Consider the following 18,940-nt stretch of genomic DNA (forward strand, 5'->3'; position numbering starts at 1 on the left):
TAAATATTTAAAAAGACCAATAATTAACAATTAAAAATTAAAAATTGCAAAATGCATCCCCCTACAGCCTAGCGGTCCGAATTATAAAATCTAATTGCTGCAGGGGTGAAGGATCTCCTGAACCGCTCCGTTCTACAGGGCAGGGAAAGGAGCCGGTTGTGGTTCCGAGTGCTCTTTTGACTCTCCAGAATTACATGGAGGGGATATTATTGACAGTAAAATCTGGTCTCATGAACATTTGTTCAATTGTCGATATTAGTGCATAATTATGGTGGTTGGCTATGAATAACTGAATTTCTATATGTCGTATTATCTATCTATATTACTAAAAGTCTGATCTTGACCACTTGTTTTGTATATTGATTTTAGACAAAACGCTGCCACCTACGGCTGTGATTTTTGGCCATCTTACTCAGTGTCCCCCTCCGCTGTGCAGGACAAGAGGATTTTTCCCACCGATGAAAAATGAAAGAGTTATTAGTGTTTAAAAAATGTTGAAATTCTCTCTCCTGAAGGCCACGCCCCTTCTGGAGGGACTATAAAACCTGGAAGTGTTGAGTGCCTCAGTCAGTCTCTGCAAGATGGTGGAGCGAGAGGGTCACGTCTCTCAGTCTGAGCTGTGAATAACACTGAACACATGTCTACTAAACTGTGAGTGGTTTTACTGACCTGTCAGTGCCCTTAATGTGGTTTGAAAATATAGTTTGGAAATGCTAAAGCTGTGTTGCCTTTGGTTTGGAAATGCTAAAGCTGCGTTGCCTAATTAAAGTTGTGTTGCCTAATTAAAGTTGCGTTGCCTAATTAAAGTTGCGTTGCCTAATTAAAGTTGCCTTGCCTAATTAAAGTTGCCTTGTCTTCTATATAATTAAAAGTCCAATCTTGGCCACTTCCTGTTTGCGCTTTACATTGATTTTAGAAAATACGCTACCACGTACGGCTGTGATTTTTGGCCATCTTACTCAGAGTCCCCCTCCACTCATCAGGTGCCGAGGATTTTTCCCATCGATGAAAACTAAAAGTTATAGTGTTTAAAAAATGTTGAGATTCTCTCTCCTGTCAATCACTCCATGAAGGGCACGCCCCTTCTGGTGGAGGGGGGGAGGAACTATAAAACCCAGAAGTGTGGGCGTGGCTCAGTCTTTGCAAGATGGAGGAGGGAGAGGTCATGACTTGCTGACTTTAGTGGCCTTGCACCCTGCTTGAAATGGCATGAAACTGCACTTGAATTTGGTGGCCTTGCACCCTGCTTGAAGTGGTAAGAAACTGCACTTGAGTTTGGTGGCTTTGCACCCTGCTTGAAATAGAATTTCAAGGAATAGCCGTGAGTCAACTGCCAGCCCACCAGCCGTGAGTGAGTGAACTGCCAGCACAACAGGCTTGAATGACTGAGCCGCCAGCCCAAGAAACCATTCGGCCCACAATGTCCACACTAGCCCTCTGGAAACCAGTCCCTTCAGCCCACAACACCCATATTAGTGCTCCAGAACCCCCCCCCCCCCCCCACTGGCCACCAATATTGGAATTGGTGGAGAGGTGGAATATTGTGCTGGGGGACCAGCCCTCTCGTGTGATGCTGGGACCCAACGGGTCCCACTTAGTCTAATTGAAACTAGATTTCTGAAACAAATTTTAACTTCATTGAAAAGGCTAACAATATTTTAATAAGATTTAATCACAATCAAATAAACATTTGAATGCATTTGTATAACTTTTACCAAGTTCAATAATCGTTTGGATACTGAGGCATATTCTACCAAGCAATAGGTTAAAGCAATTAATTTCTATATATAAAACCAGTTTTGTTTAATATTCACCTCGTTGTCCTGCTTTTCATCACCAGATGCATCATCATCAACATCACTGCCTGTGCCTTCGATAGTAAGGATACCATTTCTGATAGCTGGAATCATATACAGTTGTTGAATAACAGAATTCATATAACAAGTAGCACCAGCATTCTTCAATCCTACAAATCCTTTTGATGGGCGTGGTCCTACTGGCGGCAAGTATTCCCACTCTGTCAGTGCTTCACAACCTAAACAAACAAAAGCAATTAATGTCAGAGGCATTTTAACAATTCTAAGGCTCATCATCATTAATAGTCCAGTTATAGATTTTTCACATACTAAAAGTTTGGGAAAAATATCACAATTAGACCATAATAACTTCCAGACAGGATGGTAACTTACATTTATGTTTCTACCTTACTGGCAGTGTATTCATGCAATTTGAATGTCCTTTTTATTGAAAACAAAAGGCAGCTGATTTCGTTGAAAGTTCTTTTTAAAATGCTAAAAGGAATTTTAAGGTAGACCAAAATGCTGGAGAATAAAAGGAATTTTAAAATTGAGTAAGGGCTGATGACAGTAAAAGTGCTGCAATATTTCCTTCTACTAGCTTCAGTGTGGCGAATTTGCAGAGATTATCATCATTCCGAAATGGTACTCCATGATGAATTGGAAGCATCAAAACATTTTTAGCCAGTGTTGGCCAAGTGAATACAGCCCAAAGTAAAATAATCTAACAGTAATAAAGCAAAATTATGTTCCCATTTGATTGTAACCCAAACCAAAGTTTCTGTCTGATAATGCAGCCATAGTGGTTCATGACATTTATTTATATTGAAACACAAATCAATGTGCTGTAGATTTGACATTATATAAAATATTTAATGCATGTGGATCTATTAATAAAACAATTGAAATCATGTTTTATAGCATTGTTGTGGCGACTACATTTATTGTTCCAATCACTGTGAAATGTATTCAGACATTTAAAATATTTCTATTTACTCCCCCCCCACCCCCCACCCCCAGACTCATTCTACCTGATCAACAAACACCAAATATTCCAGAGCATTTAATCCACCTCTTATCTCTCTCAACACTGTTATAAACCAACACAGTCCACTCCAATACTCACATCCCCAAATCCACAACCACTATCTCCACCATCATGCCATTTTTCTTTAAATACAGCAACACAGATCTGGTTAAAGATTTGCTAAAGTTACAATTTACACAAAAGAACATTCATTAGTTGAGAACTCAGAGAAATAACAGGTTGTTTGATTTGCAGGGCAAGTGTTTAAAGCTCTGCTTTCCCAGTACCACAATTTGTAATATTGGTATTGGTATACTACATAATAATTCAATGAAAATGTACTACCACATGGATTATCAAGATCGCAAAACTGGCTTGAACTGATATCAGCGTCAGCAAATGAAATAGTTCTGAAATTTCATCACAGTTACAATATAACAAAAATGTAGCAGGCCACTTATGCCCAAGCTCCTTTAAACAGGAAAAGGGTAATGATCAAATAGTCTTCTTTTTAGTATTGACGACTCTGTGAGATAAAAATTTGCCCGATCATAGAATTAGCAAAATCGCTCCATGGTGCTATGTCATTTTTGCACCCCCACCTGGACTCACTAACTTAAAAGGATTTCTCAGTGTGATATTCCTTCAATACTGCAATAGAATGCTTGTGTTCAAATCTCTGTAGTGGTCTTGAATTAGAGGTAAAAATGACTTCTGAATTAGAGGTAAAAATGATACCAAATGACCTACAGTTGATAGATCAAGAAATAAATGTATTTCTGTCTGAAAGATTCGGACACGGGAACGTCACTTTATCCCTGTCCTCCAGAGATGATGCTTGACCTGCTGAGATACTAAAGCACTTTTTCTTTTTTTGAAAACCAGTATCTGCAGTTTAGTGTCTAAATAAATTTACTTGAACATCATCAGTTGAATCTAAGATTTTTTTCTGTTTATTTGCTCTTCTAATAGCACCCTGAATTAGCTAGCAACTAATTTTCAAATACCTGCATAGTACATGTCTGTTATGGTGTCCACTATTTGTTTGAGGTTTTGCACACAACCAACAGCCAATGCTACTAGCAATTCAAAGCCAGCATTGATTGCCGCAGGTGCACTGCAGACAGGAATTGCTTGTTCAGATGGCAACTCTCCACTCTTCTTGTATTGTAAGTACACATTAGAGGCTGGAAAGATGAAGTCATCTATCAGTTCCTGCAGAATAAAACAGGAAAACATGACTGTTACTACTGTTAATTTAGGTAACTGTCAAAGATTCAAATTCAATCGAATTTAACTATACCAATCAGTCCTGTATATCTAAATGCAAGTTGAGAACAATATAATACATAAAAAAGTTAAATTTTCTAAGTCCACATTTTTTGAAGATGCTATCAGGCTTTGAAATGACAAGTGTGCAAACTTCTGTCCAAGGTTTAAATAGGCTGCAGTAAAACCTACACTGTCCAATTACAATAATCAATTAGCTCCCCTAAATCATTACACAGAAGAAAATTAGAATTTGAAAATGTCAGCTATGCGTTAATGGAAATTTTGCAATTTTAGGACTATATTATATACTCAGAAGATTACTGCGTGGCTATGACATTCACCATCTCACACTCCACAATTACAAAGGTTCCACATGATTTTTCCTTGGTTACATTGACAGATATACATCAGAAGCATTCTGGGTTAGGAGATTGCAACATACAACTAAACCACTCAGCAGGATGTCCATAATGTTTGCTTTCATCTTTCCAGTTGTCAATAATGGATAGCTAAAATAAGATGGGTGATTTTACTCCACTTCAGAAAGTTGTACCTTTACCATTTCCCAATCAAAAAAAAGTTAATTATAGTTTGACTTATTTATAATTGCAGTTTGTATTTTGGCTTGCAAAAAAACATGAAATATTGACATTATTGGTACATAAATTAAACATAAATACCGTAATAAATATTTAATCATATATATCCCTAGGCAATAACTAAGATCATGGAGAAGTTACTATTACAAAAGTAGTAAAATAAAACTGGCAAAATAATTGAAATTTCTCAGCTAAACAGGTTTGAACTGGCGCAAAAAGAGAAGTTATTATGTAGTAAATATACTGATCTACAGCATAACATTACAAATTGTGCAACACCATCTTCCACAATGGCTAAACATTTGTGAAAGTAATTTCTGTATGGGACTCTGCATTTTCTACAGAAGCAATAAGACTAAGTTCACGTTTCTTTGGAGATTTGGTTGCACATATAAAGCAGAATATGTGACCAATAAGAGTAAAGCTTTTGTTCCCTGGAGAACATGGATAGGTGACGTTTCGGGTCAGGAACCTTCTTCAGACTGACCAACGCAAAACCTCAGGGACCTCATGTTCTCCAGAGATGCTGGCTCACCCGCTGAGTTACGCCAACACTTGTTTTAATATCTATATAAACCAGCACCTGCAGTTCCTCGTTTCTACATGACTGAAAACAGATGTGCTATTCCTTCACCATTGTTCCAAAATCAGTAAACTCCCAATTAATGATGTGGGAGCACTTGCTTCGCATAAACTACAGCACTTCAAGTTTGTTCATCCTCACTTTTTCCAAAGAAATTTGGAGATGGGAAACGAATGCATGTCTCGGCAGCAGCAACCACGCCAGACTTTTTCCATTTTAATTCTCCTTTTCCACATTAATCATGGGAGATGACAGTATAAATTTGGCACTGCAATTATTGATAAATAAGTTGATCTTATTGAGACATACAAAATCAAATGTTAAGATGTATTCACCAGCAGGAACATCCTGAACATTATTTCCAAATAAGGAGCTGGTCATTTAAAACTGAGTTTTGTAGAAATTTCCTAGAACTGTTCCTATTTGCTCTACATTCTCTCCAATTCATTGTGGAAATATGCCCTTTTCCTCAGCAGACAGGCAACTATAATGATATATTTCCACTCTATATCAGAGCAATAAAGTTAAGTAATACTGAGGAAAATAATCGAGCTACATATAGTTGGGTGCTTCTTTTGTTGCACACAGAGAGTAAACACTTGGATCAATTCCAGGTTAATACTTACATTTTTATTTTTATTATTATTCTGATGATGGAATTGTTAACTGGTATTATTATTTCCTGTGTTGCTTGCAGTTTATCTCAATCTTGGTAACAAAATATCCTCCTCAGTGACCATCCTTAGGTGGACTGCAGGATCTTAACTCAGCCGTAGTTTGACAGTCAGTGAGGAGGAGCCCTATTACTCTTTATACCCAAGAATATGTGGCTAAGGAGAGCTGCAATGACATCTACAAATTTGCCGACAACACCCCTGCTGTTGATTGAATCATGGGAGTTGATGAGTCAGAGTACAGGAGAGAGTTAGAACAATTGGTTGAATGCTGCCACAATAACCTCTCATTCAATGTCAACAAAACCAAGGAGCAAATCATTGACTTCAGAAAGAGAGTTGGGAGATCACTTGCCGTCAGTGGTGGAGAAAGTTAGCTGCTTTAAATTCCTAACGGTTAAGATTTCAAATGACTTGTCCTGGGCCCAGCTCATACAGTACCCTTCATAATGTTTGGGACAAAGACCCATCATTTATTTATTTGCCTCCACAATTTGAGATTTGTAATAGAAAAAAATCACATGTGGTCGAAGTGCATATTATCAGGCCATATTTATACATTTTCGTTGCACCACGTAGAAATTACAGCAGTATTTATACATAGTCCCCACATATCAGGGCACCATAAAGTTCGGGACACAGCAATGTCATGTAAATGAAAGTAGTCATGTTTAGTACTTTATTGCATATCCTTTGCATGCAATGACTACTTGAAGTCTGCGATTCATGGACATCACCAGTTGCTGGGTGTCTGCTCTGGTGATGCTCTGCCAGGCCTGTATTTCAGCCATCTTTAGCTTATGCTTGTTTTGGGAGCTAGTCCCATTCAGTTTTCAGCATATAAAAGGCATGTTCAATTGGGTTCAGATCGGGTGATTGACTTGGCCACTCAAGAAGACAATTTTTTAGCTTTGAAAAACTCCTTTGTTGCTTCAGGAGTATGTTTGGGATCAATGTCTTGCTGTAGGATGAACCGCTGGCCAATGAGTTTTGAGGCAATTGTTTGAACTTGAGCAAATAGGATGTGTCTATACACTTCAGAATTCATTATGCTACTACCATTAGCAGTTGTATCATCGATGAAGATAAGTGAGCCAGAACCTTTAGCAGCCATACATGCCTAGGCCATAACAACCCCACCACTGTGTTTCACAGATGAGGTGATATGCTTTGGGCAGTTCCTTCTCTTCTCCATACTTTGCTCTTGCCATCACTCTGATATGTTAATCTTCGTCTCATCTGTCCACAAGACCTTTTTCCAGAACTGTGGTTGCTCTTTTAACTACTTCTTGGCAAACTGTTATCTGGCCATCCTATTTTTACCGCTAACCAGTGGTTTACATCTTGCAGTGTAACCTCTTCTGCAGACAGTGGTCATTGGCAAATCCACACCTGACTTCTGAAGAGTGTTTCTGATCTGTCGGACAGGTGTTTGGGGATTTTTCTTTATTATAGAGAGAATTCTTCTGTCATCAGCTGTGGAGGTCTTCCTTGGCCTGTCAGTCCCTTTGCGATTAGTTAGCTCATCAGTGCTCTTTCTTCTTAATGATGTTCCAAACAGTTGATTTTGATAAGCCTAAGGTTTGGCAGGTCTCCAACAGTTTTATTCTTGTTTCGAAGTCTCATAATGGCTTCTTTGACTTTCATTGGCACATCTTTGGTCCTCATGTTCATAAACAGCAATAAAAGTTTCCAAAGGTGATGGAAAGACTGGAGGAAAGACTAGGTGCTGAGAGCTCTCTTATACCTGCATTAAAGAAGCAATTAAACACACCTGAGCAATTACAAACGCATGTGATGCCATGTGTCCCAAACATTATGGTGCCCTGAAATGGGAAGACTATGTAAAACACTGCTGTAATTTCTACATGGTGAAACCAAATATATAAAAATGGCCTTTAATAAAATCTGACAATGTGCACTTTAACCACATGTGATTTTTTTCTATTACAAATCTCAAATTGTGGAGTACAGAGGCAAATAAATAAATTATGGGTCTGTCCCAAACACAGAGCTGCCAAGTTTTGTCAGAGCATTTCAGTATTCTAGTACCTGAAAATCAGTATTTTGCTGAGGAAATCGGTACTTTTATGTGGTGCCATTTTGCTAAAAAAGTGTTAATTTTTATGTGTGGTCATATCCATGTAAGAGTACAAGAATGCATAACTTTCCTACCAATTGACATGTCTTCTACGCACCTTACTTGGCAGTGCATTTATTGCCATCTCTTTGTATACTGCTGTTTGAACGGCTGCTTCCTGCCTTTAGCACCAGATGATGATGTGGAAGCCATTTTGGAAGCCTCCGCCCCTCGCTCTCTCTCCCTCCCACCCTCTCTCTTTTCCTTTCCCTCCCTCTTTCCCTCCCCCTCCCTTTTTCCCTCCCACCCTCTCTCTCTCTCTCTTCCTCCACCCTTTTTTTCTCCCTCTCTTATTCCCTCCCTCCCTCCCTCCCACTCCCTCTCCTTCTCCCTCTTTCCCTCCTTCTCCCTCCCCTTCCAGTCTGTGACCCACAGCGCTGTGGCCATAGTGCTATGTGTAAAGCCCATAGCGCTATGTGTAAAGGCATAGGCTGGGAGCACTATTTTCTGAACCCATAGCGCTGCTCATTTAAATTCCCACACGTTAAACTGACAGCGCTGTTTAAACCTGGAGCGGGACAGGCAGATCAATGCTTACAAAAATAATCATGCAGACCTTGAAATTTAAAATACTAATAGATTTAATCTGCTATAATTTTTAGAGGTACAGTACAGAGGGGGGGGGGGGGGGGGTAGAGTGAAGACCAAGAGAACACCTATGAGAACACCTATGAGAGAGAAGCGAGTGTCACCAAACTTCTGAATTCTCTGGGGTGGAACCCTCTCCAAGACAGACATGAAGCTCACCGTTTGATCTGTTTTTACAAAATGTTAAATGGTCAGCTCGACATAGACTACAAGACCTACACCAAACCCAAACCAATTAGGAGCAGACGAGGGCATTCAATCCAATTTGTGATCCCAGCTACAAAGACAGATGTATACAGCAATTCGTTCTTCCCCCGCACAATTAAAGCATGGAATAATCTCCACCCAAATATAGTTACCCAACCAGATGCAACTAAATTTAAAGTAGCTCTTTCTTCTCAATAACTCTTTCTGGCTTAAGCCCTCCCTTCACCACCTCCAGTTTAAATTCCATTTGGAATATTTTGGAGGACCAAGAAACCAAGAATCCAGATGCCAATTGCTGGCTGTCATCTAAAAGAGGGTGTGACAGCTTAATAATTGTAATTAATCTGTCTGGTGGTGTAAATAGAGGGAGATGAACAAAGAACAGAAAAAGAAAGGAATACAGGAACTTTGAAAAATAAAAAAGTAATTGCTGGAAATCAAAAGTGAAAGTATGCTAAAAAATAGTCATCAGCACGTAAAAGGGAGAAAAACTGAGTACATGCTACCGGTCAATGATACTTCAGAACTGGCCAGTAACTAGTGGGTAAGTAATTTAAGGAGCCTCTTCATTTGCTTCATTCTTTTTCTGATGCCTCAATCTTCTCCATGTCCTTCTTCCCCACCCATGGCACCCATGTCCCTCCAAACATCATTCCCATTCGGAGATGCAATTTAGAATATGTTTATCCCACTTGGTTGTTATCAAACCTTCACAGTTGATGCAGAGACATTTTGCAGCTGAATTTGGAGTTCAGCTGAATTGGCAGAATGGAGACCAAAAAATTGGGGAATTGTGAGTGGATCTTTTTTAAGGTCCCTTTGTAATGTTGCACATCAATGTATATTTAAAATGAAGTGCCTTATTCTTTACTTGGTTGGGTTGCTCATACAATATTCTACCAATGAGCACAAACATACCATTAATTTGTTAGGGTCAGTCTTGACTTACTTACCTGGAAGTTGTAAGATTAATACATTTTATTTTTATTAAAATAAATAATTTTAACAATGCAAGTGCAGTGTCAGGATCAGTCCAAAAGCCGAGTACTTAAAACAATATAGGTTTTAAGCTTCAAACTCTCAATTTAAGGGATATTATTCCTTAATCAAATACTAAACAACTCTTTACATTTATAAAGAGCTCCACTCCTGTTTGTGTAAATTAAATTAACATTTGAGATCCCAATATATTGCACAACATTGACAATTGCCATACAATAAAACTTAATGTTAAATCAGCTAATCTGTGCTACCTAGTTATTGTAGAATACATTATTTTATGACAATATCCAAATGATCTAATCAAATTCATACAATACGCAAAACTCAGTCATATGTTTAGAACATACCTTAATGAGATTTGCTCCTCCTTTTTCTGAACCAATATGAAATTTCTTTTCAGATGTTTGGAATGCCAATAGCTCCTTTGTAACTCCAAGATGACCCTCCAGAATTGTTTCTTCAACACCAGTTTCACTTGTTCTCTTTACCTCATCCTTATATTTAGATAAAAAGATAAATATTTGAAAATTAAATTAAAAATGTGCATCATTAAGTCTCCAAGAGTCGCTCTTGTTACTATGCAAAGAGATGTATTTGAAGCCTATTATTTTCCAAGTTAAGACATTATATTCAGTCTCATGGCAAAGTTTAATTTCTGTATAGATAAGCTATGACATTCATTTATCTTTTCCAACTTCTCTGATATTTTGGCAACATTATTTTGATCAACAAGATTCACAACAACAGACTGCTAAGAGACAACTTCTTGCAAGAGCATTTTATCATAAGACGATAATTCAACACATCAGCTGTTTGAAGTGAATAAGCATCTTACAGCACAATTCGAAGTGCAGTTTGCCTTACGTTCTGCTCGACATTCCTTTACAATCTAAAAATTATCCAAATTATCTGACCATTTTTTAATAAGGCTCAGCAATGTTCACATGGATGACAAATAACCACACCACAAATGTCTTTCGGAAGTTAAGAGCACTCAGCCACGTGCTTAAGATGCCAAAACCATTACATAGTTTCCCCCCATTGACAAACTACACTGCAAGGGCCAGGAAGCGAGTGGGTAAGATCATCTCTGACCCCTCTCACACTGGCCACAAACTCTTTGATGCACTTCCCTCTGGAAAGCGACTCCAGACTGTCAAAGCCGCCACAGCCAGACATAAAAACAGCTTTTTTCCACGTGTACTAGCTCTACTCAATAACCAAAAGTCTGTAGCCTCCTTTTGCCCTGGAATTTTATTTCATTCACATGTTTAAACTATAATATTTTATTATTAATGTTTAATGTTTTAGGTATAATTCTTAATTGTTACTGTATGTCGTGTTGTTACTTGCGAGTGGAGTACCAATGCAAATTCCTTGTATGTGTACATACTTGGCCAATAAACTTATTTATTCATTCATTCATTCATTCATTCTTTAGATGTAAAATCCTTTCCTGTTCATGGTAGGCATATTGTTTCTGCCAAGGACCTCATTTAAACCTTACATACAACTCCGTAGTGGAAGTGAAGGAGGGTATGCTGCTCTGCAAACTGGTGGGGATATAGAACAGGTGAAAGAGAACAAGTCTGCATTCCTGTGCAATGGTGAGACAAACATGGTCAGGCAACTGTGGTGAGAAGACTCAGCAAGATTTCACTGATCCCCTACACACTCTCAAATGTGGAACAAATATTTGACTGTTCTTAAATCACACCTCACTCTCTATTTCATTCCCTGTCCCATCACTGACAAAGCAGTTATTACTTCTTATTTGCCATGAAATATGCCAGGCTTTTCTTGCAACTCTCCCATTTTTAGCTCCATCGACAAAGAATCGAAATCCCACTGCATTTCAAATTCAAATCTCTGACATGTCAGTTCCCTACATGCCAACTGGATTACTCCCAAAACCCAATGCTGCAACAAAAGGAGTAAAACCAAGAGAAAACAGTATGGGAGGTATGGCAGTCGGGGAAAAGAGAAAAGGGGAAAAAAGCCAACGATAACAGAAACTGAGGGCAAGACAAACAATTGGTGGTGAGGAAGAGTGTGTTAAGGATTTAGGAGAAGTTGGGGTCTAGGAGGATAAGGAAGTTGGGTAAAGAAAGGCCAGAAATAGTCACAAATGCTGGAGTAACTCGGCGGGCCCCACAGCGTCTCTGGGGGAAATGGACAGGTGACATTTTGAGTCAGGCACTGTTAAAGAAAGGCCATAAGGATTTCACAAAATAAAGCTAACCTGGCATTTTATTTGCAGAAAGACTAAATGTGATGGCAGAAAAAGCCGCCAGCTATCTCTGTCTAGTAGGCTGACCTATAACATTCTGACACCAATGTTTTCAAATACTATGATTGCTAACATGAGCGTAATTCAAATGATATTAGAGGCATATATGAAGCCTTTTCCCCTTTTTTTGGTCACTGGAATAAGATAAGTTGTCATAAATGTTTTTAGGAAATTATGGAGACAGAACTTGATCTCCACAACTGACGGTATTTCAATATGCTAACACATATTTTGTTTTGTATGATAATTTCCAATGCACCTTTCCATAAGATAGTGTTTAGAATCACAATGCGGTTGCCAAAGGCAGAAATAAACCTAAACACATCAGACTACCAAAGGGGAAAAGTACTGCAGATGCTGGAAAGTGAAATTGGTCTGAACAAACACCATGTGTATAGTAAATTGATAGGATTAAATACTACAGGCTGATGATTTTACCTCAGATTCAAATGTCAACTCAATTTTCCTACCTTCACAGATGTTGTGCAGTCTTGTTTATATGAGACCATGCGATATAGTATTTTAGGAAATATCTTCTCCAAGTACAACATGCAACACAATAACACAAGAACAGGGGAATTTCTGCCTGACCTGTTGAATCTCTATCCCCTTTGTTTTTATTTCAGATTTTCATCATCTGTTATGATTTTTGAACACAAATATTCATAGTCTGCTTCCAGTTTCTCTCACTTTCCACATTAGTTTCAGCTCAAACGGTTGAATCAGCAAGGACAAAACTGCCAGAAGAATTTCATACTTTGTCTAACTGCCAGTCTCTTGACCTTGAGAGCCTATTATGCTGCCTCCAGTGTTAATCACATTAAAGTGAAACTCAAGACATGGTACTGACTTGGTATTGACAAACGCTAAAATCCTGAAGGCATTCAATACCATCAGAAAATGGAAATAAATATATAAATATAATAATTTTCTGTTGGTATTGAATGTCTGCACCATGAACTCCATACTATCCTTGGTTCAATCCATTTATATTTTATTATGCACAAAAATAATGGCGAAGTCAGTTATCTTTTCCATTAGCAAACTATCAGCTACACCCCCCTATGTATCACTACATTGTTTACTTCCACGCATGCACGTTGCAGCATTGGATTATGGAACACTTGGGAGATCAGATGCTTGTGCATCTGATCTCATGTTCTGCCACTGAGTGCAGGATATGTTTATCCACTGAAGATGATAGACCAAATATGCTTAATATTTGGCTCTTCAGCTGGCTAATGTATTTTTCATGACCACATTTATTTTGAGAGGAATTCCTGACCATCAAAATGTTTTATTTCAATTTGTTTCAATTTGTAATTTTTGTATTTATTTTTTAGCTGGCATGTTTTTAATTCTATCTTTATTGAATAGGTTTTATTTACATTTCATCTTTGTCCAAAAAATTAAGATCATTGGCGAAATTAAGAAAGGCTTTAAACAATAAATCTACTATAAAGTCTTTAGGACAGTCTTGGGATAAGGGCAGTCAAAATGTAATCAAATCTGAAGAAACATCACCTATCCATTTTCTCCAAAGATGCTGCCTGACCCACTGAGTTGCTCCAGCAATTTGTGTTTATCTTTGGGATAAGGCATTTCACTACCTGTGATTTGGTATCTACCCACAAACTGTTCTGCTTTGTGAGACAATTGCAGAAATTAACCTCCTTGTTGGGAGTAATACAATTGTAAGTGCAACTGCTGGACTAACATGGATGTGTTCCCTCAGCATGGTCAGTCCTTGGTACAGTTTAATGCATTACATGCTGACCGTGTTATGCAGTTTGCAGTGTTTTTTTCTATCTTTACCTATGATTCACAAAATAGCTTTGCTGTACTGCACGGGAACAAGATAAAGAAAATAATGTTATTATAATTACGTGATGCAATACATTGGAGTGCACACATACAATGTCCATGTTAGAAAGAGTAACTGCACTTTTGATTCCAGAAGCAAAGTACTTCACACTTCTGTTCTGCCAACTTGAATTACAATAAGCAAAGCAATTTTGTGGGTTCTATAGAGATGTAAAATCTAAGTAGGGTTCATTCCAGAGCCACTGCAGCATGTTACCTTACGCACAAGAAGACAATTGGCAAGAAAATTAACAGTGAGGAGGAAAGTTCAAGTCTGATGGCATAGTTTGGTCAGTTGGGGGGGGGGGAGGCAATCCAGAGAAGTTTGGGGTATTACATTTGGGGAGGTGATATGTGGGAAGAGAATGCAATAAATAAGACAATGAAAGATTTTGAGGAAGAAAGTTGCAATATCGCGTTAGATGAAAGGTTTCATTGCATTGAAGACAACGCAGGGTAGATTTAAGAGGATACTGGAAGGACTGGAAAATTGGAGCTGTGTGGATATATTAGACAGGCTTGAGAGATTTTTTTTGCAAAAGAGACAGCAGAGGAAAATTTAATTGAGATGTTCAAAATTATGAGATATCCCAAAAGAGCAAACAAGATGGATTTATTCCTCTTACAGTGGTCAAGAATTAATGGGCATTGATTTGAAAAAAAACAGGTATTAGAATTCAATACTAGGGGAGGTTTTCTCACTCACAGTCAAGGGGGATTTAAAACACAGTGGATGAAACTGTGTTAGAAGTAGAAATCTTCATTGCATTTAATAAGTGGATGTATATTTTTATGAGCTGTGAGCTGCAGGACCAATAAAAGTTTAGAAGGTGGGATCAGGTTGCCTTGTTTATTCTGTCACCAGATCAGATACCATAGCCTAAATGGCAAACTACGGCATTGTAATTATTTGATCATTTATCCAATAGTACCAGAAATTAACAATCAAAAGGAAATCAACATTCTGGCTATAGGATGGGCCACATCTAAATAGGGGATGATCAAGAACAGGGGACAGATTTTTATAAAATCAAACATCCTGCAGACCAATAACAGAGTAAATACAGTGCCCTCAATAATGTTTGGGACAAAGACCCATCATTTATTTATTTGCCGCTGTACTCCACAATTTGAGATTTGTAATAGAAAAAAAATCACATGTGGTTAAAGTGCACATTATCAGATTTTAATAAATGCCATTTTTATACATTTTCGTTTCACCATGTAGAAATTACAGCTGTGTTTATACATAGCCACCCCATTTCAGGGCACCATAATCTTTAGGACAATCAATGTCATGTAAAAGAAAGTAGTCACGTATAGTATTTTGTTGCATATCTTTTGCATGCAATGACTGCTTGAAATCTGCGATTTATCGACATCATCAGTTGCTGGCTGTCTTCTCTGGTGATGCTCTGCCATATTGCAGCCATCTTTAGCTTATGCTTGTTTTGGGGGCTAGTCCCCTTCAATTTTCTCTTCAGCATATAAAATTGGGTTCAGATCGGGTGATTGCCTTGGCCACTCAAGAATTGACCATTTTTTAGCTTTGAAAAACTTCTTTGCTGCTTTAGCAGTATGTTTGGGATCATTGTCTTGTTGTAGAATGAACCGCAGGCTAGTGAGTTTTGAGGCATTTCTTTGAACTTGAGCAGATAGGATGTGTCTGTACACTTCAGAATTCATTATGCTACTACCATCAGCAGTTGTATCATCAATGAAGATAAGTGAGCCGGTACCTTCAACAGCCATACGTGCCCAGGCCATAACACCCACACCACCGTGTTTCACAGATAAGGTGGTATGCTTTGGATCTTAGGCAGATCCTTCTCTCCTCCATACTTTGCTCTTGCCATCACTCTGATATAAGTTAATCTTCGTCTCATCTGTCTACAAGGCCTTTTTCCAGAACCGTGGTTACTTTTTAAGTACTTCTTGGCAATCTGTAACATGGCCATCCTATATTTGCGGCTAACCAATGGTTTGCATCTTGCAGTGTAGCCTCTGTATTTCTGTTCATGAAGTCTTCTGTAGACAGTGGTCATCATCTACATCCTACCCCTTGGTCAGATACTCCGCCACTTCAACCTGGACTTCCACTGTTACGCCGATGACACCCAGATCTACCTCGGCACCAAATCCCCCCACAACCCCCCCCCTCTCCCATATCAACTCCTGTTTGTCAGCTATAAAAACCTGGATGCAACATAACTTCCTCAAACTCAACAGCGATAAGACAGAATTCCTCCTCATAGGCTCCAAAGCCACACTCAGCAAGATCAATAACCCCACTCTCACCATCGCCGGCACCACTGTCTCCCCATCTCCCAAGGCCCGCAACCTTGGCATGATCTTTGATTCCACCCTCTCCCTTGAGCCTCACATCCGCCATGTCATTAAAACCTCCTTCTTTCATCTCCGCAACATCGCCAAACTCAGACCCTCTCTCACACCTCCCGCTGCTGAAAGACTCATCCATGCCTTCATCTCCTCCCGACTGGACTATTGCAACTCACTTCTCCTTGGCATCAGCTCCACCTACATCAACCGACTCCAACTGGTCCAGAACGCAGCCGCCCGACTCATCACCCACACCAAATCCTGGCATCACATCACTCCAGTCCTCAAACAACTTCACTGGCTTCCCATCTCCCACCGGATCACCTACAAAATCCTGATCCTCACCTACAAAGCCCTCCACCATCTGGCCCCCCCATATCTCACTGACCTCCTCTCCCCCTACCAAACCTCACGGTCCCTCAGATCCACATCAGCCGGTCACCTCTCCATCCACAAGTCCAACCTCCGCAGTTTTGGGGACAGAGCCTTCTCCAGGGCAGCTCCCAGACTCTGGAACTCCCTCCCCCAACTGATCCGCAATTCCATATCCCTCACCATCTTCCAGTCCCGCCTCAAGACCCATCTCTTCACCTCTGCCTATCCTTAGCCCCACGTCCCCCTCCCTTTTCATCTGTGCATTAATTGCCTCATATTGTGTTTTGAATTGTATTCTGTCTTTACTTTGTGTACTAGTCATGTCTCTACTATTTATTTCATTCCCCTTACATGTTTTTCCTCTACCTGCTAAATTTTTGTAAGGTGTCCTTGAGACTCTTGAAAGGCGCCCATAAATAAAATTTATTATTATTATTATTATTAAAGTTTCCTAAGGTGATAGGAAGACTCGATGAAGGACTAGGTGCTGAGAGATCTCTTATACCTGCATTAAGAAGGCATTTAAACACACCTGAGCAATTACAAACACCTGTGAAGCCATGTGTCCCAAACATTTTGGTACCCAGAAATGGGGGGACTATTTATAAATACAGCTGTTATTTCTACATAGTGAAACAAAAATGTATAAAAATGGCCTTTAATAAAATCTGACAATGTGCACTTTAACCACGTGATTTTTTTCTATTACAAATCTCAAATTGTGGAGTACAGAGGCAAATAAATAAATGATGGATCTTTGTCCCAAACATTATGGAGGGCACTGTCTCATCAACCCTCACTTTACATTCTCTAAAATCTGACTTTTCTAAACGACAAACTTTACTCACTCTAATCCTCTTGAGCCAGTCAATTTCATTGTTGAGCAGAACTTCTGCGTTAGGCAGGTTAATGTTACTGTTGTACGCGTAGTTAAGCAGATGCCTTAAAAGTGTGAAGTAATCTGCTGAATGTTTTGCTCTCTCTCTTGCAGTACTCTGGCAGCAGGAAAACAAGTAAAAAATTAAATGCCGTTAATATCATTATTGCTGATTAAAATGTAAAATTTAGATAAAATTCAATGCATTCATGTTTACTGATAATTGAATGAATTCCCCATTCATATTTGTCATTTTAACTTTAAACTTCAAAATTAAAATTAATGTAATCAGAGTGCTTTATAAAGTTTTGAAAAGTTGCTTACTGCTAATACTGTGAAGAGCAGAGTAATGAAGAATAGCAGCGGCCGATGTCCCATACAGCATCTGGTAGCCATTAGAAAGAACTGCTCTTGGGCCATCTGCCTAACTGCTCTGTAAAAATGGAAAGAATTTGGTTTTTAGTTTGCATTGCTATAGCATTTGAATATTTACAAATTATTTATGGCTTTGCCATTTTTTTCAGTTACTTTACACAAACAATTTTTGCTAATGGCTCTAGTTAACATGAAAGTTGGTCAGTCCCATGGTCTGCATCCAGCGTTGAGGATTAAACAAGGAACCTTTAAATGAGGAAGGCATGTGCTGTATTTCCCAATGTTGCATGGGAAAATGCCTGATGACACTGACGCTCTATTGTAGTACTCAGGGGAGGAGGCTTGTGATGGAACCTCATTAGAGGTGGAGTAAGTAATGGAGGATGAATGAATGAAAATGATTGGTGGGGTGAAGGAGAGGACAAGGGGAACGCATCCTCCTTCAAATGGTGAGGAGAGCTTAAAAGATGTGGGCATAAAAGATGTGGGAAATAGTCTAAACTATAATAGAGTGAAACCTTATGTTAAGGGAAAAGGAAGCCAATAACGTCAATATATATTGTTTCATCGCAACAGAGACAAAGGTTATTGAGAAAGAGGAGTCTTTTCAAGAAGCAGAATAGTCAAGATAGCTATGGAGGTTGGGGCCCTGTATGATGTTAATAGCTAATCTATTCACAAAGATTGAAACATATGTCAAGAAAGAGAATGAAAGAGGAAGAAGTGGAATATGCGAGTGTGACAGCAGGGTGGAAACCAGTTGTAAGGATATTGAAAATTTCCAGTCTGTGTGAGTGCAAGCAGTGCACCTATATAGTCATCAATGCAATACAAAAACTGTTGAGGGAAGGGACCCAAATAGGACTGAATCAAGGACTACTCTGCATGTCCAAAAGAAAACAAGCTTAGCTTAGGCTCACAAGAGTTCCCAT

The 18,940-nt window shown here is 38.9% G+C and overlaps 1 protein-coding gene across 9 annotated transcripts in view; it reads right to left on the bottom strand.

Annotated features, from left to right (window-relative positions):
• The window catches only part of usp9x (ubiquitin specific peptidase 9 X-linked), a 217,957-nt gene that overhangs the window by 48,933 nt on the left and 150,084 nt on the right, over positions 1–18,940 (bottom strand). For all 9 annotated transcript variants that reach the window (XM_033033085.1, XM_033033086.1, XM_033033084.1 and 6 more), the window contains 5 exons: positions 17,958–18,066; positions 17,605–17,751; positions 10,236–10,382; positions 3,831–4,038; positions 1,815–2,035 (listed from right to left, as the gene is read on the bottom strand). In XM_033033085.1, the coding sequence (XP_032888976.1) occupies positions 1,815–2,035; positions 3,831–4,038; positions 10,236–10,382; positions 17,605–17,751; positions 17,958–18,066 (832 nt within the window). The remainder of the gene's footprint in view (positions 1–1,814; positions 2,036–3,830; positions 4,039–10,235; positions 10,383–17,604; positions 17,752–17,957; positions 18,067–18,940) is intronic.

The sequence above is a fragment of the Amblyraja radiata genome, chromosome 14 (genome assembly GCF_010909765.2).
Source record: "Amblyraja radiata isolate CabotCenter1 chromosome 14, sAmbRad1.1.pri, whole genome shotgun sequence".
In the NCBI taxonomy this organism is placed as follows: domain Eukaryota; kingdom Metazoa; phylum Chordata; class Chondrichthyes; order Rajiformes; family Rajidae; genus Amblyraja; species Amblyraja radiata.